Raw genomic sequence first — 18,564 nt, 5'->3', positions numbered from 1 at the left:
GCAGCGGGCCTGTTGGCCCAACATGGGCAGTCCCATTTACACCAACCCTATCGCTCATATATCCATCTCACCTATGTTTGAAGCTATCCAGCGTATTCGAGTTAATGATGATATTTGGTAACTTGTTCCGGTCGTCCACTACTTTATTTCCAAACCAATGTTTACCTATTTCGCGCCTAAATGTAAATTTGTCTAATTTAAAACCATTGTTACGAGTTCGCCTGTAGGTCATGGTGGTGAGGTAGAGTAGGAGATGGTAGTCAGGTAGAGTAAATGATGGTGGTGAGGTAGAGTAGGAGATGGTAGTCAGATAGAGTAGGTAATGGCAGTGAGGTAGAGTAGGAGATGTTAGTCAGGAGGAGTAGATGATGGTGGTGAGGTAGAGTAGGTGATGATGGCGAGGTAGAGTTGGTGATGGTGGCAATATAGAGGAGGTGATGGTACTCAGGTAGAGTAGGTAATGGTGGTGAGGTAGAGTAGGTAATGGTGTTGAACTGGAGGAGGTGGTGGTGGTTAGGTAAAGTAGGTGATGGCGGTGAGGTAGAAGAGGTGATGGTGGTGAGGTAGATTAGGTGATGGTGGTAAGGTAAAGTAGGTGATGGTGGTGAGGTAGAGTAGGTGAGTATGGTGAGGTAGAGGTGGTGATGTGATGAGGCAGAAGAGGTGATGGTGGTATTTAGGTACAGAGGAAGACATACACAGATACAGAGGTAGTACCAAGGTTATATAGGGCAGTACCTGAAGGGCGCGAACACTAATGTTGGGCGAGGTGCTTCATGGAGTAACCACTCAGCCAGTCTGAGTCCATCTTCACGCCCGCCAGAAAGTACAGCAGGAAGATTTGGGTCCTGAGTGGGCGTAGTTCCACAGGGGGACGTGACTGTCCTTCCCAGCTCCGTCCACAGACCTTCATGGAAAAATTGATACTGACTGTTCTGTGAGGTGGGTAGTACTGATACTGCTCTCATCTACAAGGGTTAGGAAGATTTTACCAAGAGTTATAAAACAATGACAAAAGTTAATGCCACGTGTTGCTAATGTTATTTACTGCAATGTGTTACTGCCACGTGTATTTATGTGATAGTTACTGTCACGTGTAGTTCAGTGATAGATACTGTCATCTGTAGTTATGTGATAGTTACTGCCATTGTAGTTATGTGACAGTTACTGTCACGTTTATTTATGTGATAGTTACTGTCACGTGTAGTTCAGTGATAGTTACTGTCATTTGTAGTTATGTGATAGTTACTGTCACGTGTATTTATGTGATAGTTACTGTCACGTGTAGTTCAGTGATAGTTATTGTCATGTTTAGTTATGTGATAGTTACTGTCACGTGTAGTTCAGTGATAGTTACTGTCATGTTTAGTTATGTGATAGTTACTGTCACGTGTAGTTCAGTGATAGTTACTGTCATGGGCAGTTATGTGATAGTTACTGTCACGTGTATTTATGTGATAGTTACTGTCACGTGTAGCTATGTGATAGTTACTGTCACGTGTAGCTATGTGATAGTTACTGTCACGTGTAGCTATGTGATAGTTACTGTCACGTGTAGCTATGTGATAGTTATTGTCACGTGTAGTTATGTGATAGTTATTGTCACATGTATATAATGAGATAATTACTGTCATGTGATGTCAATGCCAGTTGTTGTTAATCTTAGTTACTGTTACGTGACGTTTGACAATTTATAGATGAAGCCACTCAGGAAAATTTACTCTAACTAGCCTGTCAAATAGAGAAAATCTTATGTGTAACGTTAAAGTAGAGCGCACGTTTTGAAAATACAGAATTCAGATATGAAATACTGTAGCACGAAAAATTGAGAGAATATTTCATTCGGGATTCCAGATTTTAATGAAATGGATTATAATGGATGAAAAAATGACCTGACTTCACCAGAAATTCTGACTGTACAGGGGATTAGGGACTTCGAGGAAGACCTGGCCACAGTTGAGTGGGTAACTACAGTATACCAGGTGATCTGATATCAAGATATATAACAATAATAAACAATGGGTGGAGGTGTGTGCATTTATTTTTTTTCTTGTGGAAAAAAGGCATGTGAAGAGACTGAAATTTTGCATATACAACAGTGAACACACACTCGACAATCAAGTGAGAACATAATTTACTTTGAACGGCATTTTTTTTTAATAGCTGGCACTCATGCTAAATTACTATATCTGTGGGTGAGGAATAAAGTGCAGGTGGATGCCACTCTTGCTTTTGGCGTTGAAGGTCATTTACGAGGTCAAATTGTGCAAAAAATTACATCGGTCTGCATGAATTTTGATGCTTTCAAACTAATATGTGTTCCTTAACCTATTTTTAATGTTGCTTTCAGATATGACTTCAGTTTTCGTCTATCATGCAAAGTTTATTGACAAATGGAATTCTTGAGGCAAAGGCCATTGTTCAGTGTCGCATCAGCAGCTGTACTGTTAAATCTCCTTGTTTTGCTCTACTAAGATATTATTCCTGTTGTAAATATGTCTTCTTGTGGATGTTTGAACAATCCAAATGTATTCTGCTACATATGTAGGTGCTTTGTTGTGCATAAGCAACGACAAGATATAACTGCATTCGTGAAAATGCATATTTTGCCTACTGTACAGTACTTTGGAGGGAAAATAGGTGATTTACATAAACCATGGGCGCCATATAAAGTATGTCGCACTTGTGTTGAAGGTTTAAAGACTGTGGAAATAAGGTAAGAAAAAAGTTATGCCATTTGGAGTCCCTATGGTATGGCGGGAGCCTAAAAATTATGCTGATGACTGTTATTTTTGCTTTGTGAAGATAGAGGGATATAATGCAAAAAATAAACAAGGAATCATTTATCCCAAGATTCCATCTGACATGAGACCAGTGCCACACGGTCCTGAGGTTCCAGTCCCCATTCCGCCAGATGTGTTGCAGTCCGTGTCATCAGAATCTGACCGTAATTCATCGTCAGATAACGAAGAGATGTTTATCAACCTGAAGATATTAGTGATGTACCGGAGGTGTTTACCCAGAGTGAACTTAACGATCTGGTTAGGGATTTGAATTTACCAAAGGAGTCTGCTGAACTTTTAGATCTAGGATGAAATTAAAGAATGTATTAAGCAAGGGGACATATTTTTCATGGTATAGGCAATGTGAACAAGAACTAGTTAATATTTTTCAGAGGAAGGCTCCTTGGTTTATTGTAGTAATGTGTCTGCTTTAATTAACCATTTTGGCATTACCTATACAGCTACTGAATGGAGGTTGTTCATTGATTCTTCAAAAACAAGTCTCAAAGGAATTTTACTTCATAATGGAAATGAATTTTTATCAATTCCTGTGGCTCATTCTGTTCATCTTGAGGAAACTTATGAACATTTGTAGATACTTCTAGAGAAAGTTCATTTTAAAGATCATGGTTGGTTGGTGTGTGGAGATTTCAAAGTCATTGCTTTGTTGCTTGGTCAACAGAGTGGATACACGAAAATGCCATGCTTTTTGTGTGAGTGGGACAGCAGAGCAAGACGTGAACATTGGGACAAAAACACTGGCCACCTAGACAGGCTCTTGTGCCAGATTAAAAAAATATTCTTCATGAACCATTGATTGACTCTAAGAAAGTGTTGTTGCCTCCTCTGCATATGAAATTAGGGTTCATGAAACAATTTGTAAAGGCCCTAGATAAGGAAAGTGATTGTTTCCGGTACATATGCAGGTTATTTCCACCAGTAACATATGAATAAAATCAAAGTTGGCATTTTCGTGGGTCCTCAAATCCGAAAGTTAATGTTGGACCACCAATATGAAGAATCGATGAGAAAGAAGCATGAAATAGTTTCAAGAATATTGTGTACAGTTTTTTAGGCAACAGAAAAGATTTAAACTATCAAAACATTGTTGAAGGTATGTTGAATAACTTAAAAATCATGGGTTGCAATATGAATGTAAAAGTGCATTTCTTACATTCCCATCTTGAGTATTTTCCTAAAAATTTAAGTAGTTTAAGTGTAGAGCAAGGTGAAAGATATCACCAGGGCATTAAGGAAATGGAAAAGAGGTATCAAGGAAGGTGGAATATGAATTTGATGGCAGACTACTGCTGGGTGCTGAAGAGAGATTGTGTCAGTGAAAAGATTGGCCTCGAAATCGAAAAAAAAAGAGAACGTTTCACCCATCCTAGAAGCCTAATTTTATGTTCATACATATTCATTTATATCATTCATTTCTGTATTTACAGGCAAATAGCCTTAATCACAATAATCTTTAGGTTTAGTTAACTTTGAAGCCTACTGAATTGTCGTATTTTTATTATCTTGTCATATTTGTATGTTGTATTTGTATAAGTACTATTATCTTGTCTTATTTGTAATAAAGTGTGACGTGATAGAGCAAAACAAAGTTTATTTTGAAATCCTTGATACAAAACGAATCAGATTTATGTCTCAGTTTTAAAACATCATTCAATTTTTCTTAAAATGCAGACCAGTGTTATATATATATATATTTTTTTTTTTAATATTCTGAGCCAATTGGTTTGACAAAATGTTTAATTTTGCCACAATTAGTGATAAACACGTATGGTGACACGCTTATTCCATCCGAATTACCAACTCAAGGTCAAATTCAAGGTAAAAAAAATATAGATATTTTATTTTAATTGGCGAATAAGAAAACACTGAGCAAGTCTGCTTGTAAAAACAATTTATTTTAACATCGTTAGTGCATAATAAGATTGATGGACAGCACCTAAAGCTTCACTGAGTCACAATTGTGTGGATTGTAATCACTTAAGAACAGAATTATTATTTCCTTACAGCACATTCCAGCTTCTCTCGATTTTAGCCCGAAGAGAGACAGATCTACTGTCTGTTGGGTACATTTCATCCTTTTTCTGAAGCAGTAGCACCAATCTGTCTTGCACTTTTTCTTGCAACGACAAGCAATAAACTTCAGGCAGGCTTCAGGGATTGTAGAAAGTCTTGTCCACTCTAGTAGGAGGCTCTCATCTTCCAACTTCCAGGCTGAAGTGTCCACCGGATCTTCAACATCTTCGTTGTCTTTGTCAGCTTGGAGCCATATTTTGGTCTGATAGTTTGCCCGCTTGGCGTGGAGCTCAAGGGCATCCTTTGTCGGTGACAACATTTCCAGAGTCTTCTTGGCCTTCCTAAAAACGTGAACTCTGGCGTCATCAGCTGTGTGTTGTTCGGGGTGCCATACAAATGTCTCACAAACTTCTCAACATCTGTGATATCCCAATTACGACCAATGGCAAAATAATTCGGACTAGTGCGCGAGTGTTAGTGTTCATTGCGTTCAGGTGTGCTGTCCACCCCGTGGACCTGTGTCAAAATAGAGTGATCCAGTGCCAAATCTATTCAGTTGGGCGCGCAGGAGTGTTAGTGTTCGTTGTGAATTAGGTGCGATGTCCGCCCCGCGGACCTGTGTCGAAATAGAGTCATCCGGTGCCAAATCTCTTTGGTCGGGCGCGCGGCAGTGTTAGTGTTCGTTATGAATCAGGCGCGCTGTCTGCCGCTTGGATCTGTGTCAGGATCATTCGTATGAGCGCGCGACAGAAACAGTGATCCTTGCGGACAGCCAGACTGGATACACCGAGTGCTTGTCGGTTGAATAAACATACGAGTGACTTGGTGGTAGTGATACTGATTAACGGTTTATTGACAGAACATTACATATGTCCTGCAGAAGCGAGAGGAAATCCAACAACAACAAAAGAGAGGAAGACGATTCAGCGCCTGTCCTCTGACTTGCCTGTAATGAAATTTAGCGAGATAATGTTCATATGATACAAATATACATTCGATTATCTAGTAGACAAAACCACTGGTATTTGAAACCATGTCTTAAGTGAGACCTGTATCAATAATAAATTGGATTTAATCTGCTAGAACGGTCTGATGTAACAGCACTGCTAGAACTACACATCTCATTTTCTATACAGCCAAAAGGTAATGATTGAGACCATGTGATCTTTGGCCTCTGCATAGTTTGCTACGGTGATATGAATTTGATCTAGTTTTAAGACTTCATCAGTGTGCAGATAGAAGGTTTATGATTGTTGGAGCTACTCACAAAACAACTAATATACTCAACTAAAACATGTGTACCTAAGGTGTCAGGACCACAACCCCCAAGGCATAGCAAAAGTGTGCGCTTGTAGCAATCCCCAAGGCACAGCAGAAGTGTGCACTTGTAACAACCCCAAGGCACAGCAGAAGTGTGCGCTTGTAACAACCCCCAAGGCACAGCAGAAGTGTGCGCTTGTAACAACCCCCAAGGCACAGCAGAAGTGTGCGCTTGTAACAACCCCCAAGGCACAGCAGAAGTGTGCGATTGTACCAGTTCCCCAGACACAATAGTGTACTTACTGCTATTGCCAGGACCAGCTGAACTGTGTCCATGCACCACCACAAATTACAAACGACTACACCTAACTGGACGAAATGGCGGACATAGAAAACAATGAGTGGGCCACAAGAAATCGATCTAGTTGTGGAAAATGATGGACAACCACTGCCCGCTGAACCCACGACGGTAGAGCAAGATGAACTGGAAAGTGTACCAACTGTCAGCGATAGGCACGACTCCCCTAACCAGCCGAAACCCAGAAACCAGCGACCATTGGAGGAGTGTTCTGATGGAAAGTTTGGAAAGCTACATTGAAGAGTTCATCTCCAAAAAAGGGTATAGTCATGCCAGCAGCTACAAGGAAGGGCAATGGCCCTGCCAAGAAGACGCAACATAGCAAATTTGACGCAGATGCACGGCCTCATCGGGGGAGGAGCAACCGGTGAGGGAAAAAGGGAGCCATGGAAGAAACCAAGGTGATGCGACCACACCCAAGAATGAGACTACTATTGGCATAAATAAGGTTATTCCATCACAGTCTGCAGATATAAAGAGTAAGAAACCATGGGCCTTACACTCCCGAGACATACGCCTTCATACCTTCAAAGGGAAAAGCCGTAGCTACTATTGGAGTTTTATGCGTTGCTTCAATGCCGTTGTAGACAAGATCCAGATGTCTGATCCTAAGAAGATGCGCATCTTCCTGCAGGTTTGTTCTGAAGAAATTGAAGACCACTTATACTCATTTAGTACTGTAGAAAACGGCTATCAACGGGCTTAAAAACACTGCGGATACGATTTGGTGGAGAAGATGCCTTTATTAGTGAACAGATTCAGGACCTGATGTTGACCCCGTCAGTGCGTACTAATGACAGAGTGGAACTTCAATGCCTAGCAGATAAGCTGAGTATATGTGTCTGTAACTTAGAGCCCCGCAGTACACTGTGGCAAGTTGACAATCTGCTGGGGAAAGAGTTGCTAGTTGAGAAGCTATCCAGTCACTTGCGCGAGAAATTCCGAAGCAAAATAGAGGAGTTTCAAGCTCAAGGGGAAAAGGAACCAGGGTAAGAACATCTCTGGGTTTTCATACAGAAGACCTCTGGTACTGGAAATGCGAGAGGGACATACACAGAAACATGGGGAGCCAGAGATAGACGATATGCCGGCAATAATACTAGCAGGCGTGCTGTGGGGCTGGCTGTCACGGGCGCAGAGTGTAAGGCTTGCTCGCTCTGCTCAGAAGATCATAACTTGAATCGATGCTTCAAGTTTCGTACTCTGGCAGTATCTGATAGAACCCGAACTGTACAACGATTATGGTACTGCTTCCTGCGTCTCAGAAAGGGAAACCAGGCCAATGCTCGTCCGACGGGATACTCACCGTGTGACATTGATGGGTGTCAGAGTTACACTCCAGATGGTTACACCCTTCTCCCAAGTCCACGCAAAGGGAAAGGTGTGATTATAGACGCCAGAGCCAAGAAACAGGTAAGAGTCTCGTGACCGTGATGAACGGACTAGGGGCACATGTGACTACTCAATCAAGAGGAACCACGACATCAAGAGAGAAAGGTCGGAACCTACACAACAAGATGACTGGCATGAACGACGCGACAAGAGGTCACGAGGTCATGAAGATGGAGGCCGACGTGAGAAACCATATTGGGACTTTGGAGAGTCAACCAAGAGGGAGAAGGCAGGACCCAGTCAAAGACTAAAGAAGAGCAGGGTGGAGGTAAAAGGGCCGAACTTAAGGCGCACGACAAGAACGAATGCACTCCTGGACTCCGGCAGTAATAGGTCCTTTTGAGCGAAGATTCTACTGCAGCGATTGAAGACGTATGGAAAACCAGTGTCACTCTTAATTGACACTCTTACCCATGAAGAACAACGACACACATTGGAGATAGACTTGGAAGTCAAAGGCATCGCTTGCTCCAGTCACTGGGAGACTCAGTAGCGTCCAGTACGGATGTAATGGATTGGGAACATCTTCGAGAAATCATACCGCCTAAGACGTTGAACTACTAATAGGGAAGGACTGTCCAAGAGCCTTGATTCCAAAAGAGTGCCGGACAAGACGAGATGGGGCACCATTTGCAGTGAGGACATAACTCGCATGGACTGCAAATGGCCCAATGGCCCATGAAAATGTTCCTACTCTTGCTGTCATGGGCTCACCACCAGCTCTCCCTCCTGCTGAGACACGTTTAGAGGCACAAGTAAGGCGCTTTTGGGAATTGGAGATGACCTATCAAATAGCTACAATAGATGCGCCAGTGTCGCTGGAGGACAAAAGAGTCGTCCAGCTCCGGTCATCTACAGGTGCGATGCTAAGTGGACACTACCAATTTCCCATTCCATTCCGGCGAGAACCACCTAATCTACCGGAAAACAGATCACTTGTTGCCAGGAGTCTGAATAGTCTGAGAAAGCGCCTCTTAAGAAATGCAGAACTGAAACAAAGATATGTTGCAGAAATTGAACAGTTGATCACTAAGGGCTTTGCGGAAAAGGTGCCAAAAGGGGAACTAACAGCAAATCCTGGAAGAACTTGCACCTGCCTCATCATCCGGTACTAAATCCAAACAAACCAGAAAAGTCTCACATTGTTTTCGATTGTGCTGCAACATTTGCCAATGTTTCACTAAACAACGAGGTACCTCAAGGACCAGACTTCAACAACAATCTCTTGGAGTCCTCATAAGATTTCGCCGGGAGCTGATTGCGTTGATGGCTGATATTGAAGCCATGATTTATCAGGTCAAGGTGCACCCTGAACACAGGGATGCCCTAAGATTCCTCTGGTGGGAAAATGGAGACGTGTCAGGAACCCAAACTGCCTACCGAATGACAGTGCATATCTTTGGAGGAGTGTGGAGTCCATCTTGTGCTACTTATGTATTGCAGAGAGCTTTCCAGGATTATGGTTCAGAATTCCTAGTAGCGACCACCATAGCTAGAGAGAGCTTTTACGTGGACGTCTTGCTTGTGTCTGTTACTGATACTGAAGAAGCAATCTCCATGGCACACCAGCTGCAAGGACTCTCGCTAAAAGGGGGATTCAAGCTACAAAATGGATAAGTAATCACAAAGGAGTACTCAGCACTATCCCCATGGAAAAGTGGCATACCGGTATCAAGGAAGTGGACTTCACGTATGACAATTTGCCCACAGAGAGAGCCCTGGGAGTGATGTGGAATTTGGAAAAGGACCAGTTTGCTGCAAAGGTAAAAGTCCAAATCCGGCCTAGGACAACAAGGGGGGCTTCTAAGCATTAAAAGCTCTGTCTATGACCCACCTGGTTTCATACCTTTCACCATCAAGACAAAAATCATCTTCCAGAACGAGTGCAAACGACAAGAAAATTGGGATGTACCTCTTCATGACCACAACCTAGTCTTATGGCAGTGTTGGTTGTCTGACCTGAAACTGCTTCATGACTTCCAGATTCCACTCTGCTATACACAAGTTGGTCTGAACCGCACTTCTTCTGCTCAGTTGCATCATTTCTGCGACGCTTCACAATCAGCTTATACAGTTGTCACCTACATGAGGACTGTAGACCAGGAAGGAAGAATTGACTGTTCTTTTGTGTGTGGCAGAGGTAGACTAGCACCTTTAAAGCAACAAACCATACCACGGCTAGAACTTTTCGCCGCCGTAGTGGCAGCACATACTGACACAAGAGTGCGACATGAACTCGGTGTACCACTGGCGAACTTTGTGGTTTGGACGGATAGTATGATAGTGTTGAAGTGTATTGGTAATGCTGGGAAATGCTTCCATAGCTTTGTTGCAAAAGTGTCGGGTATAAGTGGTCATGGACATGAGGCAATGGAGACATGTCAGCTCAGAGCAGAACCCGGCAGATGATGCAACACGAAGGTTAATCGCTTCTCAAAGGGTGGAGGATTGTCATTGGACCCGGGGTACAAGGCTCATAAGGCTACCTCCCAAGCATTGGCCAAAGGCACTGCAGGTTGACATGGAACTCGAGGGCTATCCTGAAGCGAAAAGGGACGTGACTTCACTGACCTTCATAGTAGACAGTGTAGGTTATATATCTAAGCTACTGTGCCAAGTAGCAACCTTGTATATAAGCTACTGTGCCGAGTAGCAGCTATGTATATAATTACGTGGCAACACTGCACGTGTTATGTGGCAACATTGCCCCGAGGCTGCCATATGGCAAGGCAGTCTCAGTCTGACTCTGTGGGCCGTGCATGGCACACGCAAGTCACCACCTGTATTTCTCCTATCCGTTAATAAATGGACTTCAGTGTTGCCCGGTGTTTCCCTACCCATCACTGCTTTCTTCAGGGAACACTTGGAACCTTCAGACATGACCAAAGAACACTTGCAGTGCCTGTGGGAAAAATACTCTTCTTGGCTCCAGCTTCAAAGAGGAGTAGCTTGGATCCAGAGGAATGTCAACGTCTTCAAAGATAAAACACCAACAGCAAACATCACCGTGTTAAGTGTATCAGAGTTATGATAAGCCAAGACAGCAATTTTTAGAGTGATACAGAGAAAGCGGTACCAACAAGAAATAAAGCTCATCTGCAAAGAAATGGTTGACATGTCTGAAGATGGCCTGATGAGGGTTGGAGGAAGGCTGCACCGTGAATGGGCGACAACACATGATGGGCCAATACTGCTCTCACGTGATCATCTGGTGACTACGCTAATTGTACGAAAAACACATGCAGTACATGTAGGTCATTCTGGAAAAGAGCACTCTCTTTCATTCTTCCATCAAAATTTCTGGATACCTAAGTGTCGTGGTCTACTAGATAAGATTTCCACAGCATGCAACGTCTGCCGCCGCAACAACTGGGTGCCCATGCATCAAAAGGAGGCTGTGCTGCCAGCAGATCGGACCTACCCAGGAAAGCCTGCCTTTGCCTTCACAGGATTGGATTGTTTTGGTCCGTTCCAGACCAAACAAAGGTGCAAGACAGCCAAGCGCTATGGGTGTCCATTCACATGCTTGACTACATAAGAACATAAGAAAGTAAGGAGTCTGCAATAGGCCGGTTGGCCAGTGCATTGCAGCTCCTGTCGAGAGTTACTACCACTCTTAATCATCCATGAATCAATCTAGCCTCCTCTTAAAACTGTCCAGCATTCCATTACTTACTACAAAGTTGCTAAGCTTGCTCCAGAGGTCCACCACCCTATTTGTGAACCAGTACTTTCCTATCTCCTTCCTAAACCTAAACTTATCCAACTTAAATCCGTTGCTACGAGTCCTATCCTGCTCTGATAATATAAAAACTTTATCTATATCTCATTTATTGATTCCTTTTACCTACTTAAATACTTCTATCATATCTCCCCACACTCTTCGTATTTCTAGGGAATGCAATTTTAGTTTCTTTAACCTATCTTGATATGGAAGGTTTCTAAGTCCCGGAATCATTTTCGCCATTCTTCGCTGCACCGACTCCAGTGAATTGATATCCATTCTATAATAAGGGCACCTGAACCGAACAGCATAATCGAGATACGGCCTGACTAGCACAAGATATAGTAGCAATAGGACCTCTGCACTCTTATTACTTACACTTCTAAGATATAAAACCAAATACTCTGTTTGCCTTATTTCGAACATTAACGCACTCTTTTCTAGGCCCTAGGTCCGGGCTTACAAGTACCCCTAAGTCTCCTTCTCAAGAAAACTTCTCTAGGTTGATGTTGTTATGGCTGTATGCATTGACAGTATTTGTTCTTCCAATATTAAGTACGCTGCACTTGCTGTTGTTGAATTTCATTTGCCATTTTTCTGACGACTCCTGCAGTTTATTTAAATCCTCTTGTAGTGCATTTGCATCCTGCCCTGAATTAATCTGCCGCCCTATTTTGGTGTCATCCGCAAACTTGCTTATGTCACTGCTGATCCCAGCATCTACAGTAGATCGTTTATGTAGATTATGAACAAGAGTGGGCCCAGCACTGACCCCTGGGGAACCCCACTGGTTACACTGCCCCACTCAGATTTAACACCATCTACGCTGACCCTCTGTGTTCTATCGGTTAGCCATGATTTTATTCAATTTAAAACTTTCCCCTCGACACCATGAGACTTAACTTTTCTCAGAAGCCTCTGATGAGGTACTCTGCCAAACGCTTTGCTAAAGTCGAAATAAATAACATCGTAATTTTCGTCATGATCTACTACCTCGAAGACTTTTCTAAAAACCGTCAGCAGATTTGTTAGACAAGGTTTTCCCTTTGTAAACCCATGTTGAGAGTCGTAGATTAATGTGTTTTTCTTTAAATGCAATTTGATGCTATTTGCTATAATTGATTCAAGAAATTTCCCCACTACTGACGTCAAACTAATCCGCCGGTAATTTGAAGCTGATGCTCTGTCTCCCTTTTTGAATATGGGTACTACATTTGCCTGTTTCCACAAGTCTGGCACAACTCCCGTGTCTAATGATTTTGAAAATAAATTTACGAGGGTCAGCTAATCTGTTCCTTACACTCTTTCAAAACTCGAGGGAAATTTCATCCGGCCCTGGGGATTTTGACTTCTTTAATTTATTTATCTTCTTAAGAACATCCTCTTTCCTCATGGTGGTATGCTTTAATTTCTCTTCTTCATTTCCCCTAAATATCAGTTCTTTAAATGCACTATTTGCTATAATTGATTCAAGAAATTTCCCCACTACTGACGTCAAACTAATCGGCCGGTAATTTGAAGCTGATGCTCTGTCTCCCTTTTTGAATATGGGTACTACATTTGCCTGTTTCCACAAGTCTGGCACAACTCCCGTGTCTAATGATTTTGAAAATAAATTTACGAGGGTCAGCTAATCTGTTCCTTACACTCTTTCAAAACTCGAGGGAAATTTCATCCGGCCCTGGGGATTTTGACTTCTTTAATTTATTTATCTTCTTAAGAACATCCTCTTTCCTCATGGTGGTATGCTTTAATTTCTCTTCTTCATTTCCCCTAAATATCAGTTCCACCATTTGAATTTCCTCGTGAATTTCTTCTGTGAAAACTGATAAGAAGTAGCTGTTTAATGCTTTGCTTATTTTCTCACTGTCATCGATCATTTCCCCTCTCTCTGACTTTAAAGGCCCCACTTTGTCCTTGACCTTTGTCCTATATACCTGGAAAAATCCCTTGGGATTCGCCTTGTATTCTCTTGCTATCCTGATTTCGTATTCCCTCTTTGCCTGCCGTACATTTTTCTTAACATTCCTAGAAAAAGGTTATACTGTGTTAATCTACACCACGAAGATGCCGGAAAACTAGCCCGTTAAAGTACCTGTAAAAGAGAGAGAGTGAAGCAACATTGCGGTGAAGAGAAATGGAAGAGAGATTTTCGACTAAAGGAGGAGAGTTAAGAAGATGAAATGCCTTTGATTCCACCCTATCTAATAGTTGGACAGAAGAAGAGCCACCCCAGATATGAGAGCAGTACTCCAAGTTAGGACCAATGAATCCCTTATATACTTGGAGCAACTTCTCAGGAGTGAAGTAGCTATGGCATCTGTACAGCATTTCCAAGTTCGGGAGGCAGCTTTAACTATATTAAGGATATGTGATTTCCAGGACATATTGGAGGGAATGGTGAGGCCTAACATATCTATTTCAGAATTTGGCAGGATGATAGCGTCCTGAAATGTAATTGGTGGGAGATCGTCTAATTTACAAAGTGTAATTGGTAAATATTGAGTTTTATTACTATTGAACTTAACCAAGTTTTTAACTCCCCATTCAGAGATGCTGCACAGATCCGCATTGATAGAAGTAATGAAATCAGTTCTAGAAACAGATCTAGTTGGAGAGTTAGGAGGAAGGGGAAAATGTGAAGAAGAGTGAAGAGTAGAATCATCAGTGTAAGAATGTATAGAATTAGTTGTAGTGTGAAGTAAATCATTGATAAAAAGAAGGAAGAGAGTAGGTGAAAGAACAGAACCCTTTGGGACACCACTACTGGTAGAAAAAGAGCGAGAGAGCGATCCCTCGACAACAACTGCTATGGCTCGGTTCTCAAGGAAGCTAGAGATGAGAAAACAAAGTGGAGGAGAGAAACCAAAAGAGGGAAATTAAGATAGCAAACACTTGTGCCATACCCTGTCAAATGCTTTGGAGATGTCGAGGGCCACGACGAAAGTTTCCCCATGATCCCTAAGAGAGGATGACCAAAGATGGGTGCAAGAGGGGGCACATCACCAGTAGATCTCGCCTGGCGAAAGCCATACTGGTTATCCGACAAAAGAGAAAGGCGTTCAAGGTGACGGAGAAAATGGGAATTCAAGGTAGTTTCGAAAATCTTAGAGAGGGATGAAGTTAGGGCAATGGGGCGATAGTTAAAGGGATTAGAATGGTCACCCTTCTTCGGGATGGGCTGAACCAAGGCTTGCTTCCAAGAAGAAGGAAACGTTTGGGTTTTGAGGCAGAGGCGAAAGAGGCGAGCAAGCACAGGGGCCATTGCTTCAGCACACTCCCTCAGAACACGAGGGGGTATTCCGTCCGGTCCATGCTCCTTACTCATATCCAACCTGGATAACACACCGGCAACCCTACGAGTGGAGATTATAGGAAAGTGCATAGGTTCAGTAGGAGGTGCAGGGTTAGGAGGGATAGAGTGGGAATCGTCTAAGGTGGAATTAGAGGAGATTAAGGTGCCAAAGAGGTTGGCTTTGTCAATTAAAGAGTTGGCTATAGAGTTATCGGGTCGGAGGAGCGTAGGAAAAGAAGGAGTGCAGAAGTTGTTACAGGTGTTTTTAATTAAGGACCAAAAGGATTTACTAGAGGAAGAATTAGTCAGGACAGCGGTCTTTCTTTTTATAAAATTCCGCTTGGCCCTACGAAGAATAGCCTTACAACGATTCCTAGAAGTAATGAAAGAGGAGTGGGTAATAGGAGAAGGAGATAGTTTCATAGCTCGATATGCCCTATCTCTCACCCTGCAAGCAAGAGAGCAGGAGCGATCAAACCAAGATTGTATTGTGAAAGTTTTGGTAGAAGATGGGATAAATGCACTCATACCACCCTGTATAACCCTAGCAATGCTGTCAGCACATACCGAGGCGTCCCGAGTGGAAAAGCAACATTCATCCCAAGGAAAGTCGGTGAAGAATTCTCACAAGGCTTGCCAGCTTGTCCTCCGATAGTGCCATAGTTGACGTTTAGAGGGGGGTGGGGGAGGTGGTCGTGCCCAGTTTGATTTAATAGAAATATGGTTGTGATCAGAAGACCCTAAGGGGGCAGAAATTGAGTATGAATAGTGTGAGGGGTTAGAGGTAAAACAAAGATCAAGAATGTTAGCAAGTTGATCGTGACGATGAGGAACGCGTGTAGGGTGTTTGATTATTTGTTCCAAATCATTAAGTAAGGAAAAAGGGAGTGCCTCAGCTCCACCTGGGTCATCCCTTGCAGAGCCAAGCCACTCTCTGTGATGTACATTGAAATCCCCTAGGTAGAGGATCTCGGTGTTGGGGTGTGTGGATAGCAATGACTCATGGCAAGAAGTGAGATAGTTAAAGAGTTCGAAATAGTTGGTAGAGTTGGGAGAACAGTATAGGAAACAAAGAAAAATAGTCACAGAAGGTAGAGATATTTTGAGCCAGATGACATCATAAAAGGAAGATTCAAGATCCGTGAGTCGAGCTATAGGTGTACGTGTGTTGCAGTAGGCGCATACACCTCCCTTAGAACGGAAAGAGGTATAAAGGTTGTAGTTGGAGACTTGAAAAGGTTTGGGTGAAGCTGCTTTGGTCAGTTGAAGTTCGGAAAGTAGTAAGAGGTTGAGGGAAGAGGTTAATAGATGGTGCTCCACAGAAGGAAAATTGGATCTCAGGCAGTGAATGTTGAAAAATGAAGTGTGAAAAAAGCTGATCCTCCAGCAACCGCAGTGGCGTCAGTTGAGGCCCCAGTAACTTGATGATGATCAGGTCGGCCCTGGGGTACACAACCTTCCCGACCAGTGGGACCCATCTGAGAAGGCCCCGCTTCAATATTAAAATCAACTGACATAGGGGAGTAAAATAGAATGACTTTAAAGGCCCCACTTTGTTCTTGACCTTTGTCCTATATAACTGGAAAAATCCCTTGGGATTCGCCTTGTATTCTCTTGCTATCCTGATTTCGTATTCCCTCCTTGCCTTCCGTACATTTTTCCTAACATTCCTAGAGAGTTCATGATACCTATTTCTGAGAAGCTCCTCCTTTCCCTTTAATTTCTCATAAATTCCTTTCTTTATTCCTATGTCATGTTTAAGTTTTTTGGTCATCCACCTTCGCTCATTCTTATTTGACCTAATTTTTCTTTATGGTATATTTTGATCCTGTGCTTTACGTAGTATACTAGTGAATATATTATAGTAATGATCAAGTGTTGTGTCGCCTGTGACCTCACCCGTTCCTACCGGGGGACTGACCTAACTGTTCCTAGGAGACCTCATCTAGGTACCTTCTTAACCCCTGATAATCTGCTGATCGAAAGTTTGGGACTCTGGCCATATTGTCATTATTTTTCGTTTCCCAATTTAAGGTGAACCTGATTTCTCTGTGATCACTGTTACCTAGTTCTTCCCCTACTGTGATATCTTTGATAATATTTTCTTTATTTGTTAATACTAGGTCTAATATATTGTTACCTCTTGTAGGTTCTGTAATTGGTTGTTTTAAAAAATTGTCCTGTACTGCGTCTAAGAAGTCTTCAGATTCATAGTAACCTATAATGTTGTCCCAGTCAATATTTATGAAGTTTAAATCCCCCATAATGTAGAGGTTGTTGTTTTTTGCTGCTTCTTTCCCAAGACTTAGGGGCCTGTAACTCACTCCCATAATTAGTTTTTCTCTTCCATCCGCAATTTCTACCCATACTGACTCGGTTCCTATTTCACCCTTTATTGAATTATTAATACAACATTTTAATGCATCCTTGGCGAGTGCGACCCCTCCCCCCTTCCTACTAGTGGCGGCTCGTGAAAAATAAAATGGAGGGACTGCAAGCCTCACACAACAGTAGGATACACAAATTTGACCTACCTCAGGTATGAGTTGTAGTTGATGTCCACGAATTCCCAGGGCATGGTAGTAGTGTTGGTGGTAGAAGGGATGGCAAATTTCCAACATTGATTCTAAAAGTTCATTCTGTATTGATTTAGATGTTCCTTTAAAAACTGTAGCGGTCTTTAAATGAGCATCTAAGCTAGAATCCAGTTCACAAGCAAAATCAACTAATCCACGAAATACTCCCGGATTCTTAGAGCTCATTGTTTCATCATGTCCTCTAAGAGGGAGTTCAAATTTTCCACAAAATTTTACACAGTTTATGATTTTGGATAACACATCTCTGTTTTTTTTCACCTATTCATTGTGTTTTGCAACTGAGAGCTTGTATGCTGTGTCAATCTGAGCTGCAATGTTCACTTTACCCAGCAACGATAAATTAATCATGTTATTCATATGTTTGGCTGACTGCTCATGTTTCACTATTTTCTGTGGCAAATGCCTCAAGTCAGTCACACCACTTTTCGTCCATGCCGAGTCCCCACCAAACAATAAGCATGGAAAGCAGAATAAAGTATTTGCCTCGTCACAACCACAGAGCCATTCACATTTCTGATAAACACTGATGTTAAACTGGCGTGTATATTCTTTGTTCCTGCTTGTACTGTTCTGTTGAATGGATAAAACTGGTGTAGGTCTTCCTCTTGCTTTGATTTCAGTCTTTTCATTTAATGTCAGCTGGGAAAAGTTGATGTTTTGCAAATACTTCACTCGATTTTCCATCGTCAAAGGGTAATTAAAGAAAGCACGATTTAACCACACCGTCCACACGCAATGTAAACACGTTGTACGAGACTGAGCTGCTTCAAGTGCAGCTCATTGTCTCCAGAAGTGGTGAGGCGGCGGCGCCAATTAATAACAGACATGAATCGTACAGCATTGACAGCAACTATGAAAGTAACTTAAATTTTGGTCTGATTTTAATGAAAATTCACTTAGCAACGTATTGAAAATAATTAAATAACATATAAAATGATATATTTGTTGGTAGTGTATTATTCAGCTGTCTCTCTAAAGGAATCATACGCCTGGCAGTGAGTGTCTGGGGGGACTGCAGCTCTGTAGCCCTATGCAGGAGCCGCCATTGCTTCCTACCTCCCTTATCCTTGTGAAAAAGGTTGTACCCTTGTATGTGGTACTCTGATAAAAAGTTCCTGCTC

The 18,564-nt window shown here is 42.3% G+C and overlaps 1 protein-coding gene across 1 annotated transcript in view; it reads right to left on the bottom strand.

The window, feature by feature from the left end:
* Positions 1-752: 752 nt before the first annotated feature.
* Positions 753-18,564, bottom strand: part of LOC121863878 (vitamin K-dependent gamma-carboxylase-like) — a 67,011-nt gene continuing 49,199 nt past the window's right edge. The window contains exon 6 of the mRNA XM_042362793.1: positions 753-907. Within this exon, the coding sequence (XP_042218727.1) occupies positions 811-907 (97 nt within the window). The 3' untranslated portion in view covers positions 753-810. The remainder of the gene's footprint in view (positions 908-18,564) is intronic.

This window comes from Homarus americanus, unplaced genomic scaffold (assembly GCF_018991925.1).
Source record: "Homarus americanus isolate GMGI-L3 unplaced genomic scaffold, GMGI_Hamer_2.0 scaffold48354, whole genome shotgun sequence".
NCBI lineage: Eukaryota > Metazoa > Arthropoda > Malacostraca > Decapoda > Nephropidae > Homarus > Homarus americanus.
The sequence above is the reverse complement of the archived record's forward strand: the minus strand, read 5'-3'. Positions and strand labels throughout refer to the sequence as shown.